Source organism: Mchenga conophoros, linkage group LG17 (genome assembly GCF_057382185.1).
Source record: "Mchenga conophoros isolate Kocher_MC1m ecotype Shallow Benthic linkage group LG17, M_conophoros_male_GT1.1, whole genome shotgun sequence".
NCBI classification, from domain to species: domain Eukaryota; kingdom Metazoa; phylum Chordata; class Actinopteri; order Cichliformes; family Cichlidae; genus Mchenga; species Mchenga conophoros.
The window spans coordinates 18,628,632-18,647,511 of record NC_140542.1 but is presented as its reverse complement, the minus strand read 5'-3'; the positions used below and the strand labels follow the sequence as shown (position 1 = coordinate 18,647,511).

Here is an 18,880-nt window from a genome sequence, read left to right as displayed (position 1 = left end):
AGGAAGCCACCTGGCAGGACAAGATACCGACAACATGTAAGGGCTGCACTCACATCACATAACCACTCTTGCACAACACAATTTGTAACCATATATAGTAATTTCTCTTAGTTAACACAGCAACATGCTTTATGAATATTCATGTGTGTAAACAATAAAAAAAAAACCTGCAGAAGGAAGGAAGTTGAAGTGGGCTGGAGACAACTGCTTCCCTCTCGCGAGTGAAAACTTAAGCTCTGTGTGACCTCGTTCCTGAGTGAGTTTCTGTTTATTCAGCAGTATCAGGGGTAAAACTCTGACAATGGTCAACAGTACTGAACGCGGCACTGAGGTTTAGCAGGACAAGCACAGAGATGAGTCCACTGTCAGCGACCATAAGAAGATCATTTGCAACCGTCAATAAAGCTGTTTCTGTGCTGTAATGAGCTCTGAAACCTGACTGAAACTCTTCAAATAAACCATTCTTCTGCAGATGATCTGTTAGCTGTTTAACAACTGTCCACATGGCACAAGCAGTAGTCTGACATAAGACCCTAATCCCAAAACCTCAGTGGGTCTGCCTCGGCAAGCAGGGATCAGGGAATGATGCTAACTGTATTACATAGCTATATTGTCATTGTCTATGGCTACTCATTAAGAAAAGGTTTTTAAGGCACATTGGGGAGCGATGTGAACTATTGGTCATATATGCTCATCAACCACTTGTTAGGTACAGAAAAACTGAACTAAACTGAGATGTAAAATTAAAATGAAGTATTCCAAGTTGAACAATACTATTTACAGCATAGACAAGATATTACAGGTAAAAAACAGTTCATGAGCCATAAGGACGAGTTTTAAAGTTTAATCCACCACAGGTGATTTTTCCTCCACGCCCACAATGAACCATTTATTAGATAGAGCTGTTCAGTGTGGGTGTCGAGAAAAATGATACGTGTTAGCAATAATGAAACAAAGACACGAGAGGCTGAGAGAAAGATACTGTCAAATGTTTAATCCATTCAGTACAGGCTGTTTATCTCAGTGCAAGTGCCAAAAACAACAATATGAAGCCGTGTTTGGTTTATGTACACATGTGATGTTTGGCCGTGAGAAGCAGAGCGGTTCGAAGACAACAAACTGAAAACAATCGAACAAACAGCAGCAGAGAAACAAAAATAAACTGGACCTTGGACAGACCGACTGAAAGGTAACACAGAGAGACAACCGTCGTTTTTCTTCATTTCAATCACCCACAAACACAAGTCAATGAGCAAAATTAATGGTATATATATTTATATTTATATATCTAAAGTGCATTACGGTACAAAAATATAGAAGGTCAGCAGCACCTTGATACATTTACCAAATAAATACACCATTCAGACAAAATAAATTAATGCAAAAAACTGAACATAATTGGAATTTAAAAAAGGGAAAAGCAAGGATTCACAAAGAGTAAAATCTGTCGCCCTGCGGAGCGTCAATAAGGTTTATTTTCTTATCATATTCTGCTATCTACTCTGCTATATTTAGAATATTTACACATAATAAATATTTTCCAATTTCTTTCCAAACAATCACAGTTACAGAGTCTGTAATGTGAGCATTTAGGAGTCCACTCCAACCGTCCGAAGGTTTCTGCAACACAGAGACGGAGAAAAACAGGTGAATCAGGGTGAATTACAGAGCTCTAACTGTCCGCCCTATTTTTCAGACATCATCATCTCAGCTCCACAACACTGACACAGCACAGAGTCAGTGCACTGCTGCACTCTGCAGTATCTGCGGCTGTAATGCGGCACACGCGTGTTCTGAAAACTCTCTAATCATGTGATCATGTTCTGAAAACCAGGTCAGCTGTTTGGACTCACCTTCGTCAGAGACTGACGGCGTTTTAATGCAGCGCCCTCTGGAGGCCGAGCAGAGACCTCCACTCCAGGTGGAGTCCGCTACCCAGTTCATCCTCCAGCCTCCACCCCAAAGAGCGTGCCCTCCTCTTCCTCTTTTCCCCTTCCCTCCTCTTCCCAGCCCTCGATTTCTTCTTCTTTTTGCCCGACACTTTATTCACGCCGTCTTTGTATGTCTGCGACTTGTTGGTCTCCTGTGGCAGGTTGGTGCCCTCCTCCTCCTCCAGCCGGAAGCTGATGGGGAGGTTCTTGGTGCCTCCGGGGGGTTTGGAGTGCAGGGTGCTGCCGGTGGTGCTGAGGTTGATTCCCAGGCCGCCCCCCGGCATCCCGACTCCGGCGTCGCTGCTGCTCCCGCCTCCCCCTGTGGTCCGCATGGGGAGGTCACGGATCTCTGCCGTGTGGACTTCGTCCAAAAGCGCCTTCAGGAGTAAAACACGCTCATGTTCCATCATCATCCGGCCTTTGTCGTGCATCAGCTGAGCGTGACTCACCGAGCGTTTCCTGAACAGAAGAAAGAAAGAAGGTTTGTTTACATGAAGCTTTTTAATCAAACAAAAACAACAACGCCCTTTTAAATGTTTCAGAGCTCATGTCTGCAGGTTTCTCCTTAAATAAAAACACCCTGTGACTCTGGCTGGAATCAAAAGTGTTACCATCTACACCACAGGAAGCACTTCAAACTGAACCGTGCAAAATAAAATAATATTTTTATTGTTGAAAAATTTGGTCTAATATTTGTTTTTACAGGCTTATTGACGAAGCTAAACACATGTGCATTATTTTGGGTTGCTCCCTGTTGTCCACATACTTTTGGCATTTTAGTGTTGACCTGACTGACCAGCAGAGGGCAGCACAGGCAAACAGTTTGAAATGGAGCAGCCGGAGAAACTGTATCCTTCTTCTCCTTTATAAATTCGACGGCATTTCTTGAACACAGGTTTCGCTGCTGTCTTTCCTCTCCAGTTGTTTTTGGACAGCGCTGTTGCATCCATGCAGAGAAATGACCTGATTCATCAAACCACAGCCGTGCCGTTGCTTTCCAAGCCTTCTAAAAGTGATACAGAAGATCCCCGCCCTGCGAGGAGGTCCAGGAGGGTTTTCTCTCCTTTTAGATGAACATGAGCGCAGCCAACGCTTTCACTCTTCATCAGCGTGAATGTTAACCGGCACATTCGTGGCACTCAGACCCTTGAGGGATTACAAAAACTGCTGCCACAAACACTTCGTGCCAATTAAATGTGGTGGAGGAAAAAGAAAAAAAAAGCTGCTGTGATTCTGAAATGAAGCTGCACATTCCTCCACACTGAAAAAGTGAGTCATAATAAATCTATCGACTCTGATTTTAGCTGAAAACCCATCGGAGGAGTTCAGTCAGCAATAACACCATGAGCGTTACGATCGTTTAGTGTCAACTGCAGCAGTGCCACAGTTAAAACTCCACAGTTTGAAGAACGAAGGCCTAAAAAATGAAGCTGGAGTTCCTCTGACGTCCAGCAGAGGCTCCAGCAGTGAGTTTACAGCCTGACACGGTGTGTCTGTGGATAATTTCCTCCTTCATAACACCTGTACCAGGGAGCACATATTTAAAACTCACCCGTTTAACTCAGCTTTCATCTTAAAGCAGCTTAAGCTTAAAATTTGATCCATCTTATTTTTTTAACAAGCAGTTTCATGCTGGTTTAATCAAACCACCAACATGCTGAATCCAAGCAGAGCCTACACAATTTCACCTCCACAACATTAGTTAAGTTTCTCTCCTAAAGTTCATCCACTTTTTTCAAGACGAATCACAGTGATGGCAGGCTGCTGTGACGCAACACGGGGTAACAGCTGATTTAGGTTTAGAAGTTGACTGACACCATCGTCAGGATTTATGCTTTCCATGGTGCGTAAGGGTAGATGGACCTGTTTCCTCAGCTGATCATCATACCACTCGAAGACACACACACACACACACACACACACACACACACACACACACACACACACACACACACACATTCATGCAGCGCTTTTATCTATGACTCTTGCTTTCTCTTGTTTTGCCCCTCAGGTTTTTGACCTCACATCCACTGCAGCATCTCCCGTGAGCTCCATGCAGGGCTATGCTGACACGTGTGAGTCCTTATACTGAGGCTATGATAATTACTCTTCATATGCACTGACTTGTATTCTCTCACTGATTCAAAAACTCTGGCAAAGAATCTGTTACAGCAACGTAGAGTTAGAGTTACACGGTGACGCAGGTTAGGTTACCTGCGGTCTCAGTTCGAGGATGGATCCCCTGTTACAGCACAGAGGTATAATCTCAAAAATGCTGAAACTTGTTAAGTTTTACAAATCAAAGATCTACAAAGCTGTGAGGGATTCAGGCTTCGCCGCAATGTTGCTTTACTGCGAGTCTCTGAGACTAACAGAGCAGCGGACACAGGTCGAAGGCTGCACACTGCTGAGCGCCAACGCCGCCCAGACACTTCAGGTGTGTGAGCACACAAACAGCTTTAGCAGGAGATACCGGAGGTTCCCGTGATGCCCTCCTCCACCCCCTGCTTCATACAGCAAACTGAGTAAGTGAAGCCTGATGACTGAGCTGCCGCTTCTCATTCAGCTTTTCCTGCTGAATAATAAAAATATCCAGAGCAGAACACACAGGCGGCCTCAACAGCAGCTTGTGTTTATATATGCATACAGATATTTCCTGTAAATCGCCGCCTTTGAAAGCCGATCTGGTTCTGTTTTACCTTTAATAACAGTCACATCAAACACTCCACAGAGAGGAGGAGGAGCGGGAAAACAGGCCGGGACATCCTGCAGTGGCAGCGTTCCAGCGCCCCCCGTCCTCAGCCTGCCGGCTCTTAATTGTTTCTCTCTGTGGGAGACGAGTGAAAGACGAGTGTTTCCTAAAGGCAGCGGCGAGTGGTTAGAGATGATTCACGGCCCTGATGGCTGACAGTACCGGGCGGCTCTGATTCTGATGAATGTTTCTGATGTTACGGCCCCTTTTAAAAGAAATTTACAACTTTTTTTTGTCCGGCAAACAAAACACTAGAATTATTCCTGCATTAGCCCAAAACAACCACACCACAAGACACCCAGAAAAAAATGAAGAATACCACAAAATCCTGACAGTCATTGTTATTATTATTATTATCATTATTTTTATTATTATGATTGTTATTGGCTCCAGATTTAAAGGGACTTTTTTAAATCACTCGCTGCAGATTTTAACTAAAACTTTCACCACTAGGGGGCAGCGCTAGCTGAGACATGTGCTCCCTTTTTAGTCGCGCTCTGGCTTCACCAATAGTTTTTGCTTTTACTCGGTGACCAATTTAACAGTTAAAGTTTAAATTTAATCACGGCGCCATCTCCTGATTCAAAACAGTATTACAAGAAAGAAAAGCTCCGGTTTGACTTTGTTAATATCTCTAAAATCAACAAATGCTTTGGACATAAAGTCAGTGCAGTCGAGAGGTCATTATGTTGACCCGGTGATGTAAAAACAAAATAGTATTAAGTTTTAAAAATTTGAAATACCTTTAAACAAATTAATGTGCAATCATTCATTTGTTAACGTGTAACTCCTTAACAGAAAAAATGAGACCTATCTTTCATAAAACTGCTTCATGAATACCAAACGTTCACGTTCACGTGCCTGAGAAGCACAAATTAAAAATGAAAAACCATGAAAATTTTTTTTTTTTTCTGTGAAGGTTCTCAGTCATCCAGGTCATCGTAGTCAAAGGAGCTTGCAAAGAAAACCGTCTGCACTTATTTTTTTAATATTAAAGAAAACATACTGAACTACAATTGAGTCTACGGAAAACAGGGTCAGAGGTCAATAGCTCCCACCGCTGGCTGATTTTTGATCCCTTCACTGCGCTCTTGTTTTTCTTTCCACCCAGGTAGCGTGAACCCTGTCCCCCCAAAAATCCCATTAGGTACATATCACACACGGCAAGGGAAACGTCTGGAGTCCGTTAAGGAAAACCCGGAGCTCTGAATCACTCCGCTCTCCTCCTCCTCCTTCAGCGTCGGCTCAGAGCATCCTCCCAACGCTTACATCCAAAAACCATCTCAGCGATATGATCTTTCCAAAGTGGAAAAAAAGCTCCTGAAGTGTGTTTAAAATTCTGACCGAGCAGCGTGAAGGAGCATTTATTCTGCTTGGCATCAAACAGCTGAGCAGGTTTGGTTTGGTCCCAAGCCGAGCCGAACATCAGCATTATTCATCCAACTCACTCCCAAACAGCGAGGGAGGTCGGAGGGGTTTATCGCACCGAGATGGTCTCTGCTCTGGGTAAACATACAGGTGGGCGAAGGCTAACTAAACACAAACGAGCACATTTTCCAGCCTGCAGCTCACCCACCATGATGAGGCGAGCTGCTGGACACACATGAAAAGACTCAAAAATGAAATCCAGACTTACATTCTGCTGCTCAGGGCATCAATCGGCCGTCCAAAGTGCGGCACCGGAGAGCAGAGCAAGAAGACAGCAAAGCACCACTGCTGCAGGACCGTCCTGGAGAAGAACATTATTTCTGCAAAGAGAAGAAACAAGAAAGTCATCTCTCTTATTTCACCAAACAGTAGTTTAACCCAAACACGAGAAGAAAAGTTCACAGGAAACTTACATTCCCACAGCAGCACAGAAACAGAAAACACAGAAAACGAGTCCTTTCTCAAACTGTCTCAGGAGAAAATCCAGGTGATGACACCTTTAGGGGGGGAAAAGCAATCCCAACAAGCCAAAACTCATCCAGCAGCTCCTCTTTGGTTTGTTCCCAGTTTAAAGCCTCCTCATAGAGTGAGCAGGGAGGTCATCCAGCTGCAGCTACAGCGGTTAAAGGTGAACCCGACTGCAGTGCTGCAGGTCGCTCTGATGGGAGCATTTGTTGCATGCTGCCTGAGAGCTGCTGCAGGTCAGAGACGGGAAAGGGGAGGACTTGTTAACAGAGAGGAGGACCTCCTCACGCCTCCTTCAGGGAGGGGAGCAGAGGAGGAAACATGGCAGGAAGGTGGCGCTCAAGCAGCAACAAAAGCAAGAACCACAGCTGGATCTACGGAGGTCAGTTAGTGCCAACAGCACAGAGTCTGAGGCCACAGACGGCAGCACATACTTACTAAAGTCAGTCATTCCTGCAGCTGCATGTCAGCCTTTCACACTGTCACTGCACAGTTATCAAGGTCTAAATCATCACAACAAGGATATTGTTGTGATGTAAAAAACATGAATGACATTTAAACACATTTTTAAAAGAAACTTTTTATAACTTCAGACACTAGTGTATATATTCTGTGTCTAATGTAAGCTAATGTGTTGCACACTGAGAAAATAGCATCACACCTTTTGGATTTTAGTGGAAAATCAGCCCACACCCTACTCTGCATCATTTAATCACTAAATGATTAATTTTTTTAATTAAATAATAAAAAAAATCATGTCAACCCCTCACAAAGCTCTTAATATCACCCGGTTTTCTGTATGACATCATAGCAGGAATATCTTTGTTAGGCCATGAGAGGCACATGAGCCCACCACATATTCTTCAAACCCTCCACATGTGAGGGGCAGCCAGTCAGAAAAACTTAAAGCAGAACATGTATTTTTTTTATTTCTTTTCTTCAGTGCTGATCACAGCTCGACTGTAATTCGTTTTTAAATCTCAATATTCAGTTCAGTAAAACCAAAGGTGAAGTCTGTGATATCAGGCGATGGCAGCGTCGCTGCGCCTAAACTTGGTGATGGTTTATGAGCGATCCACTCTGACAGCGGGTGTCAGCAGCGACCGTGAGCCATCACTGGCCTTTAGACTCGAGGAGTTAGGTGGTTTGTCTCAGGTACGATGCCTCTGAGGACAAAATCGAAGGAGGGTGATGAGGTCTGGCAGGTTCAGCCCTTACCTGTCAGTGCAGCGAGGACGTGCACAGAAAACAAATCACGTGTATCAACACACTGCAGATCAGGACATTTTGAAACTATGAAGAAAGTCGAGCGGTCCATTATTGTTTCATATTGTTGTGAGTGAGACGCTATAGAGTCTCCGTTAACAAGTATGCAAAACTGTACTTTCATCTATCTTAATTTGCAAATGGGATGTAATTAAATTATATACATTTTGATAACATTTCACTGTAAAGTTCATTAACTTTTAATTCTAATATTTCATGGGCTGACTTGTTCTTAAGAGTAGAAAAGGGAAGTTTAACAACCTTAAAGTTACGTAAAATAAAGATAAAAATCCTGGAAAAGTTCAGATTCATCTGTATCTAGTGTAGCTCTGCATTAGCTCCATACGCCGAGCTTACATAAGAGCGATGACAGTCTTGGTGGTCTGAGGCTGTTTGATCCTCACACATGAGGAATGTTTCCAGCTGAGTCGTATTTAACGTGATTAGATCAGATTAGATCAGATTCCTGTAATCAGGTGTAGAGATCAACGTGTGGGGACGGAGCTGCTGACAGAAATGATTCAGTTTAATTACAACAGATCAGATTTATAAGTCGGGAGAAACCTAACATGCAAATATGAGACTTACACTCTGGAAACAATACACTTCTGTATTTTAAAGCCTACTGAAGCAGCTGGTTTCCATCATGATGCTAAAAAAAATACTCATAGTAAATCCATGGATAGACTGTATGTGAAAGATGGACATAGCCACCTAGCAGTTTCTAGACTCCATTTCGAAGCGTCACCAAGGTTAACAATAAAGGAGCCACAGAGGATTTCTACCCAGGAAACAGTGAGTACACTTTCCATAATGTTAGGCTACAGTGAACTCACGACCCCTGGTTTACAAGACCAGTGCTCTAACCCCTGAGCTATGCAGCCTGGTATGCAAGGTGAAGCTCCACCCACCACACCTGGCCAGCACTCAGGTGAGAGGCCTTCTAAGATTTTCGGACATGCAAAAGAGCTAAAGCAACACAAGAGTGAAGTTTAAACTGATGTTTCAAAATACATGTCCCACATATGAGATTATTATTATTATTAACAACTTAAGTTAGTTGAATTAGAGTTTTTCTTTTTTTTGTGATTTTTAGACATTATGACCTCATTAAGCTAGTCTGAGAATTGGCTACACTGCCACTCAAGCTCTAACAACAACCTTTAAGACAAGCCATTAAAACTGTTAATATTTGTGACATATTAGCAATTTCAAATCTGATGAGCCAAAATGAAGCAATGAATTTTGAATTCTATTGAAGGTTTGGCAGAGGAGTTACAGCTAAAACACGCGGCACGTCATCCTGAAAGCAGAAGAAATTTTTTATAGTTTGTGGATTGAACGGCATATTTGTTTAAAACAGCTTTGAGTAACGATGTCTTGCAAAAGCACCGGATTTACATGTTTTATTTAATTTTGTCTGAGAAATGTGCATAACACACCTGATGTAAGCTGAATTTATACTTTTAACTGCTGCTTTTTAAAAAAATAAAATCATTTAATCTATGAAATACATTAACAGTGCAGTTTTTCAGTGAAGCACATCAATGTTCTGATCGCTGAGAAAACTAACAGACCTGTTTTACTCAGTATGTAAACATTAGATGATCAGAATACAAATCTATACATCAACCTTCTGGCTTCAAGTGGAGCCCCCAAGTTTCCTAAGTTAACCCCCACATATGTGAGAGCAAACAAGAGTAAGTCAGACAATCACGGCGGGCAGCAGCGCCATCGCCCTACCTTGCTCTGACTGACACTCGTTGAAATATCAGCAATGTGTTCCAGCTGTCGCTTCCCACAATTAAGACCAGATCTCACAGAAAAACGCAGCCCAGTGCACACTCAGCGGGTCTTATCTCTGTGGCGGGGAAATCACTGGTGGGAAAAAATGTTTACTCGAGCATGTGGCATCAACTTTTCGCATGTTTGAAGCTGAGATTTATGTGCAATTGTACAAGTTTTTCTAACCCAGCGCCATGGAAACGCTAGGTTCGAAGCATGATTAGAAACAATAGACAGGAGATTGATGTTACTGACGTTTCAGCCAACTGACGTCTGAGTGCACACAAACATTTCTTGGCTTTCTCTTCAGGAATGTTAGCACCGATTCCCAAACAGGAGTTCCACTTAGATATAATTACAGTTTATAAATTATCCTTCATTGTAGCATGAATCCACCAACAGCATCAAAACCACATGATCTACACTACTGTGCAAAAGTCTTAAGCCACCCCTCATTTCTTTTTATTTCTTTGAGCCAGACTTTGTGTATTTCATTTTTTTTTTCTTTAGCATTACTTCCCCAGGCTTTCACAGTTCTTCTTTGGACTCTGGCTGCTTTTCGACTCATTTCAAGTCCAGTCCTTGTACTGACCATTTTCAGAGGAATTATTTTTTTTGTTGTTGTTGTTAAGCCCATTAACTCTGACCTATGGCTAATTCAAGCATAAAAAGACTCCTAACTAAAGGGATAAACCAGTGTTGTGTCTACATAGCACAGACAACTAAGCAAAGAACAGATTTAAAATTGTATCTTGAGGCTCGTTGTTACTAGCATCAGAAAAACACAGTGTTTCTTCCCATTTCTGTAGCCGAATCTGTGAAAAATGCCAACGATAACACAGTTTGACATAAAATTTTATTTTTGCATAAACAAGGTGATTCCCAAAGAGCTGTTAGCTAAAAACCTAGCATATCTCAGCACAGTGTGAAGTGTCAGTTAAAAAAGGGAGGAAACTGGACAAGTGAAGGACAAAAAAAAGAATGTGAGGCCTAAAAGACTTTCTACAGCAGATGAAAGATATCTGAAAGTCTTGTCAATAAGAAAGAGGAAAACATCCAGATAAGATCTCAGAGATGCATTTGGACCATCAGCTGATCAATCCATGTGTGAGAGGTATAATAGTGAGTTCTCTAAAGTCGACATCCAAACTGCATGAAGCCACTGTGATAAAACACAAGGGTTTCTAAGCTTCATTTTCACATCTCAATGTTAGCATTTTAGCCTCCACTAGATTGTTTTTTGGAGACAGAAGCGTCCATGCTGACCTGTTTACAGATGGCCTAATACTTGACAGTGTTCAGGCTCTCTGCACAACAAACACCTCACTGAGCATGTGCCAGAAAAGTAAATGGATGCTGGTTTATGTAACTCCTGATGTTTGTCCTGCACTCCTTCTTCCTCCTTCTCTCTTAGATGTTTCTTCTCTTGTCCAGCCAAACAGATATGAATAAATAAAGCTAAAACATCCTAGCTGGACCCTCCTTGAGTTACATGCAGACTCTGTCTTGGCTGGCTGTCTGTATTTAAAGAGCTGGACCTGGGTTTATGTTGGGACAGCTTTAATCAGTGTACCAGCTAACCCGAGCCTTCATCAGCTCCTCTAAGCGTAAAGAGCAGCATGAAAGGTGAAGATTAGCCCACTGTGCGCTCTGAAAATGTTTAGCTAACATTACTGACAGCCTCCTGGAGTTTCAGAAGAGCTGCGCTCCTCCTTCATGCACATATAGATATTTATCAGGGCTTCCCTGCAGCACGGACTCTGAGTCTAAGGCAACTGGTGCAGTTGAGTCAGGCTGTGTTTTCAATTTACCCAATTATCTCAAACATTTTGGCTTGGCGACTGTGGTCTATTGATGCGTCCTTGATTTTTACCCAGAAATAGCAGCTTCACTGTAAAGGTCACTGTATGAACATGAGAAGCACACAATGAACACATTATTTGTTAAACCTGCAGGCTGCCAACATGAGCCCTGGACGCGGTGATGCAACAGAGCTTTCTGCTGCGCTTTTCATTCATTAGTGATCATAAACAGAATCCATTGTTCCCTCCCCAGTCACTGCTCGCAGTATAAAACAAGTCAACATTTGATGGTGAATGATTAATGCCAGAGGGAATCAGGGGAGTCGTTTTCCCCACAGTTTGTCTGCAAATTAGTCGAGTTCCTTCCAGTTTATGAGCTCCTCTGGTTGGAGCTGATTCAGGAACACGAAGTCCAGCAGATCCTCTTTACACCAGAGGACAAACAGAGGAATGCCATAGGTCTGTGGCGGGAACATGTCCATGTCCCTACTCCTCCTCCAGAGGCTGGAAAGAAAGCTCTCATGTGCTTTTGGCCTGTGAAAGCCACTTTACCTGCATGTAAACAGGTACAAGAAAGAAAAAGTATTTTCCTGGCAGCAAGCAGCCTGTGGGGTCTGAGCCAGGAAAGCTGTTTTACATTCACAGAAAATTGCTGGGTTTTGGCAGAGCACCACATACACAAAACAAATGTCCGCTTTTAATCTGTGCGACGGCGCCCCGCCTCCCCTGCCTCTCTGCTTTTGAAAACAATTCTACACACAAAGCCATGTACTGTTGGCGTGCACCCCCATCCACGGCCCTGACTCCCTCCTGAGAGCCCCTGCATCTCCTATAAGTCGTCACAACACGGTCAGGTGAGGGGTGTCTAAGGAGATGCTCAACAGAAAACCTGCCACAACACTGAGGAAACATTTGGACTCTGCTAGAGTAGCTTTGTATGGTTCACAGCTCAAAGTAATCCTTCTTTATCTCACACCAGGCCTTGGTGCAGCCCAGTGGCTCTCCTGACTCTTTAAAACAACTTCCTTCCACCCAAACTCTGATAAGCATGCAGTGAATTTCCAATCGTGTCAGCTGGTCATGAGGCTGGGGTGGGGAGTAGAAAACTCTGGGAATCTGTCTGCAGCAGCTCTCATAGTCAAGGAATTACTGTTTGTGGTTGGACCACGGTGGTGGAGCATGTGTTCCTGTGGTGGGCGTGGGTTGTATAAAGTGAATGAGAGTAAAACAAGAGGGTGGGAGGCTGAGAGTTTCTGTCCATCCAAATACAAACTGTACATTCCTGAATTCCTCAGGTCAAACATGTCACCACTGAGCAAGGACAGGGCCGCGAGGAGGAGGAGGTAAGCCAGAGGTCAAAATGAGAGCGAGGGGAAGGCCACCCCTGAGCGAGGGAGAGGTAGCGACTACTCCTGGTCTCTTCATCATCGCTCACTCATCTTCATCCATCACCCTTCCCCGCGGCCTCCATTCCTCACAGCGAAAACTCCTTTGTGATTTAGGGCGAGTCTTCCAGCTACCATCGCGCAAGTGCCATCACGTCTGTTCAGAGTGTGAGGCCAACTCTTGTTCACAGGAGTGTTCATGCCTCACTTCAAGGTGGAATGATTACAAACACACACTCGTTCCAGTCAGCTGCACGACATTACACAGCGGCACAAAAATAACTCAATCAAACTTATTCATATGTTATTAATGCACAACACCAGCTGTAATGTTACACCACCCACCAGTAACCAGGACTGCAACCCAGAGACACCTGTCAACACCGCCCGCCAGTGATGTCAGACATAAGAAGAAAAGCTCCATAAAATTTTACTATTTTACTATTCATTATCTATGATATTTTTTACATTTACTATTTTATTATTACAAACAACACATGCACAGTAATGACTTGGTATGAAGACTGTTTCGCAGTAAGCTAATAAATAACCTGGTGACGTAAAAAAGAAAGAAGGCTGCTGCGACTAGCACTGTTAGAGCTAGCCACTCTCCACAAACTGATAGCAACACTTAAATCACAAGAACAAGTGCAACAGACTCAAATTAGCAACACATTCTTTTACTACTTTAAACTACATAGATATGTTTGACTATTTCCATTCAACAGATTGTCTCAAGCTAATGTTATCATTAGCGTTACTATGTTGCTATTATATTTGGATGATATGCGCTTGTAGAAAAACAATCTAGAAAATTAGGAGCAATAAAATAATTTTTAACGTACAAAGAAGAATATACAGGTAGTTGGGTTGTGTAACCACACTGGGTAAATCTGCCCCCTTGTGTTGAAGGTTGAAATTTTCCTCATGTTTTTTTTTTTTTTTTTACATAAAGTACCCCTACAGAGTGATTTTAATCAGATTGAAATGATGGTAGAATATTTATTCTATATCATCTACGTTTTAAATTTTTTTGAATAAACCTTGTGAAAAAATGCAATTGCTTCTTTTTCAGTTATTTTTCCTGCCCGCTGGATGTCTGTGGGGTTGCTGCTGTTCGTTAGCTCTTTAACTGGGAACGAGTAGCCTCCACAGTTGGTTTTAATAATCCCCTAGACTGCCACTTTCTTTGTCGTTATGTAACAGCGGGATCCTGAAATATTCTAAAGACATTAAGTGAAGTTTTGTTTACATTCTTGCATAGTGTATATTTTTATAATGACTTCTCTGCACTAATGTAAAGTTTATGCAGGATAGTTTCATATGTGTCGGGACTGATAAGTTCTTATAGTTTTTACAGAGTTGTGCTGTTTTATAAAAATACATGGCATGGGTGTAGTCTGTGTGGTTCTGTGAATGATAGAAAGGCTTGAACGAAGTCTGCAGTGGTAATGTTGTAGGCAAAGAGAGCTGTGTTCCTCAGTTGGCTTTATTAATCGAAGCCAACTGCCTGTTTTCACTGATGTGTCATCTAAACTCCCACCAGGAGCCAGCAACTTAAAAAAACGATATCATACGTCAGCACAAGTAACTGAAGAGGAAGAGCAACGCTCAGCAGAAGTCATTCCTGCAGTTCTCTGGCATTAACTCTCAGCAGGATGAATGTTACAGCAGCATAGAGCTCCGAACACCAGCATCATGGAGAGACCAGGGGAAGGCGCCTGCTGTCTGCCTCTCAGGCTCTTAGGGTGAATTTTGCAGATGTCCCCACATGGGTGTGCATAATCTGCTGGTGTGTCACTCTTGGATCCCACCAAGGCAATCAAGTCCCTAAACTCAATTAGATCTGATTATGGTTAGTGCTGCACTGCCAGCAAACTGGATTAGAATATGGAGAGGACAGAAAGTGGTTTTGAGCAGTTTTGACTTGCTAAACAGTCTTTATGGGTTTAGGCTTGTGATTAGATTAGCATTTAAAGGGAGACACTGAAGGTATTTGACTCTCTAAAGCAGTCTTTAGTACCAAACTGTGCTGTCTCTGAATATGTCTATGATAACAGGACCACCTGCTTGTATTTAGTTTGGATTACAGGAAGGATGAATCACTATCGGCAATTCTCAGACATTAGGATCCAGCAGCGAATGAGCGTCCCCCACAAAACAGAAAACAGGCTAACTGTAAAATTTTGGTGAGAAAACAAAAAAACAACAACCCAAAAAAACCTCAAGAATTCATTAAAACAAACTCATTAGTGATGCAGTGTGGTGATCGATCATGAGCACCACAGAGACATGAGATAATAACCTCACTAAAAACCACAAAGAGCATAAAGAATGGACACAGCTTCTAGGTCAGAAACGTAAAGCCTGTGCAGAAATGCCTTTAACCTGCTTTCTATTCTACCAGATGGTGAACGCTGTGGTTGCTGTTACACCCCTCTGAAACCCCTATTCTTTTTGCAGTGGCTGTGCAAGAGTCTGCAGGTGTTGCCTGGGCTGAATTGACCATTGAGGTGTTGATAAAGGCATGTCTGATACAGACTTTGGAGAGACACACCAGTTTTTGTCTTCATGCTCTTTGCAATACAAACTATTTTAGCAAATGTAAAATAAAACCTATGCTTTTTGAAACTTTGATGTCAGTACTTATGTTTATATTGCGGCATGTTTATATCATAACATAAGATGGGGGCTCATCCAGGATATTTTGGACTCTATTTTGGATATTTTTGAAAAGATTAAAAAAATTGTTTTTTTTAGTGGGTGAGTGATGGTTACAGTGTTCACTGTGATTGAGCAAACTCTCATTAGTCGATATGTTTCAGGCATCAAAGCACTTGTTTGTTGTTTTCCTTTATTGTTTAAGTTTATCATGTTTGGGGGTTTTCCTGGGGTATGCTTCAGAGTTTGGTAGACTGCATCTCTGGTCTGCTGCCTGCTCTCAAGTTTTCGTTTAAAGTTTCCTTGAGCCTGGTACTCCACTGAGGAGTAGGTAGGTAAAGTTTTTTGTTGATGGTGTATTTGGGAGTTGCTCAAAGTAAACCAGTGGCACTGAACTCTGCAGGAAATAGAGATCAGGTTGAGACCACGCATTATTTATGGTCCTATGGCTGAAGCAGGTGGGCCTTATGTTGAATTAGCATATAGTATGTAGTTGTAGCCATGTCTATAGATCTAGTACACCAGTGTTGATGGATGCTAAATAATGAGGTGATTGCTTTGTGCTATTACCTTTAGTGCTGTGGATAATCTAGCTACTTTTGTTGGATCACTTGTGAGTGCTGTTGGCCAGGTAATGGAAATAACACTTTGTGGTGCTGAGCCACTCTTGTTGAGATTATTGTGTAGAAATGGCTTTTGTAGTAGTTTTGTAGTAGTGGCTCCATTTGTAGTTGGTTGCTAGTATGCTCCCCAATTGGTTGGGGCAGATGATTGTTGGGGTTTTCTCTCTTATATTATTGTCTATCTGTCTTAAACTATAAAGCTTGTTAACCACACCTGGTGAGGCGTGGATAAAGACATAGCTCAGGCTGACTTTGGAGAGGTACACTAGTTTTTCTCTTTATGGCCTTTGCGGTACCAACTATTTTAACAGTAGTAAAATATAACCAGTTTTTTTTTTTTAACTTTTGAGTCAGTCTCCACGTTAATGTTGCTCATAACACTGCAAAAAGACTTCTGGTCCTGTCAAAGTACAGTATATAAGGAAAAGAGCTCTGACTTAGAACCTTACTAAACTTAAGGACTGTCGCTCAGTTTGGATCATACTGAACAAAATATAAAATCTATTTTATAGATCTTGGTCATACCGATTTTCAAAATGGAGGATGCTCATTGGCTAATGACAAATTGTTAGCCAATGAATGGTCTGTTTTACAAACAGACCAACCCATCTCATCACATCCACACTTTTGTAATCAAGGTGGATGGCACAACGCTCAGATTTCAAAACTCCGCTTCAGAAATTAAATGATGAGGTTATTTTTTTTACTTTTCTTCTGTCCTTGACCTAAGTATGAAAATAATGTCAAACCAAATAATTTAAAAGAAGACTCTTCACTTTTCATTTGAAATACCACGCTGAAAAACACCAAAACACAAAACATGCACATAGGCAATTCAAACTTTTCATCATTGGTAAAAGAGATCTTATAGAAACAGAAATATGCAGTCGTAATATAAAAGTTTCTCCTGTGTGCTATGGTTACTGGTTGGTGGGAAGTCTGAAAATGTTAATAAGTAAGAAAATAAACTCCAAGTTTCTCAGAAGTGGAATAATATATCTTTGACTCATGTGCCAGTCACCTTTAGTTGCAAACCAGGTTTTCCCTGGAATTCACATACAGTGGAGTGTTGTGCAGTAAAACATAAATAATCTGACAGGAAAAGCATAACATGAGAATCGGATAGGAGTCATTCTTCGAAGAAAAGCTAAAATTTTTTTCTTTTTTTCTGATTCACAGGATGAGAAAGGACACGAGTCTCTGTGGGACTGTGACGGAGCACAGTAGAAAAAAAATCCACTCCCTTCAGTCTTTCCTTTAGTGGTGGATCATTTTAAATCCTCGTTGTATTTAACAGCTATTTTATAGTTTAAACTGATGGTGACAGCATTTCTTCTCAATGAACACAAAACCCTGCATTATCTTTCTGCCATGTTTTGTAAAATCAGATATTGCTTTATTATGAGCTATGATTTCTGACAGATGTTCATACACAAAATGACCACTACCTCTTCCTCACACAGACCACATTTATACTTCATATATAGTTGATAGTTACTAGCTGTCTAGTCTATTCAGACTGGTAGCTGTTATGAAGCACACATGCTTCATTGTCCCTACTATGCTCAGTGTCACAGTTTTGTACTTAGAAAAATAAATTAAAAAAAGCTACATGGATAATAAAGTCACCAATAAACACAATAACCATGCTAATATTTAAGTGTTTCAAATTTCTGTCCAAGTACGGTACAGTCTTTTGTCCTTTAAACGGCACCTCAGCATGCCAACACACTCAAAACTTTGTCCAAACAGGTTCTCTCAGTTCTTAAAGACCCAATCTTGACCCTATCAGACAGGCTCAGGGGCAATAATCAGTGTTATTGGTTCTGGGTCAGATTTTAATTGTTTTTTATTACGCTTTGTTCTCTTTGGACCAGGATAATTTGCCATCAGAGCCATCTCTTTCAAATAAATGTAACATCCACCTGATCTAGATTTACAGGTAGGAGCAGGATTACATTTAGTTTTAGTCATATGTTTAAAAATGGATGGATCTGTGAATAAATATGAAGATGTTAGCTTATAATACATTTCTAAATAAGAGTCATAAATACATTTTTGCATTATATTATTTTCTATTAAAAGCTATTCTATAGTTCTATACAAAGATTTGGACATTAACGTAACTTCAACTCTAACCCTGTTCTCAATTTGCTGTTCAGAAATGTGGTGGATAAGACAGAATTTTCTTTCTATGAAGGACTACTCTGCAGACAGAAGCACAAACCCAACATCTTGGTTTCTTTACTCTGTTCAAAGTCGTCTCCGTCCTCCTGTGCACATATGACAACAATTAATTGTTTTGCATTTTGTACTCACCAGTTTTAGAGTTCCTGTCTTCTTCTGATTCTTCTGATTACGAATCCAATGAGGAGTTGTAAAGAAAATCAAAATTTCCTCACTCCTCTTGTCATTAGAGGTGTTCCTCTGAAGAGAGAGGAAGGTTTGTCGGCTTCTGCCGGAGTGTTTCTGCTCCTGAAGGTTTGCAAAGCCTTATAAATAAGGTTAAGCCCTCCTGTTGACATCATATGCCGGTCACTGCCATCATCACCGCCTCATGGTAGCAGCAGAAGCCATAAGGCTGCATATATAATTAGATGGATGAACTTACTCACTCGATCTGCTCTGCACTCCTCCCACATCCCTTCATTTTAAAAGAGGAAACACAAGACACCACAACTTCACTTCAATTCAGAGTCAGATCTAATGACACATGTAAGTGCTCCTTCTTGTGTTTGGTTCCCGGCCAGTAAATCTGGTTTCTTCTACCAGTTGTGGTTGT

At 41.7% G+C, this 18,880-nt stretch overlaps 1 protein-coding gene across 2 annotated transcripts; it reads right to left on the bottom strand.

The window, feature by feature from the left end:
- Window positions 1-977: 977 nt before the first annotated feature.
- pthlha (parathyroid hormone-like hormone a) lies at window positions 978-18,561 on the bottom strand. 2 transcript variants are annotated; one of them, XM_085251653.1, is made up of 4 exons: window positions 18,418-18,561; window positions 6,320-6,431; window positions 1,854-2,390; window positions 978-1,620 (listed from the first exon to the last, which is right to left on the bottom strand). In XM_085251653.1, the coding sequence occupies exons 2-3, from the start codon at window positions 6,424-6,426 to the stop codon at window positions 1,877-1,879; spliced, it is 621 nt and encodes a 206-aa protein (XP_085107779.1). In that variant the 5' UTR covers window positions 6,427-6,431; window positions 18,418-18,561; the 3' UTR covers window positions 978-1,620; window positions 1,854-1,876. The 2 variants fall into 2 exon arrangements, with proteins under 2 accessions (XP_085107779.1, XP_085107778.1); XM_085251652.1 differs by lacking the exon at window positions 18,418-18,561 and adding an exon at window positions 6,525-6,799.
- Window positions 18,562-18,880: the final 319 nt, after the last annotated feature.

What these genes read in the sequence shown, in the direction of transcription:
- pthlha (XM_085251653.1), bottom strand. Translation starts at nt 6,426, where the DNA reads ATGTTCTTCTCCAGGACGGTCCTGCAGCAGTGGTGCTTTGCTGTCTTC. An exon ending in GATGCCCTGAGCAGCAGAAT is followed by an intron (nt 2,391 to 6,319) that starts GTAAGTCTGGAT and finishes TCTTCTGTTCAG; the next exon opens with GAAACGCTCGGTGAGTCACG.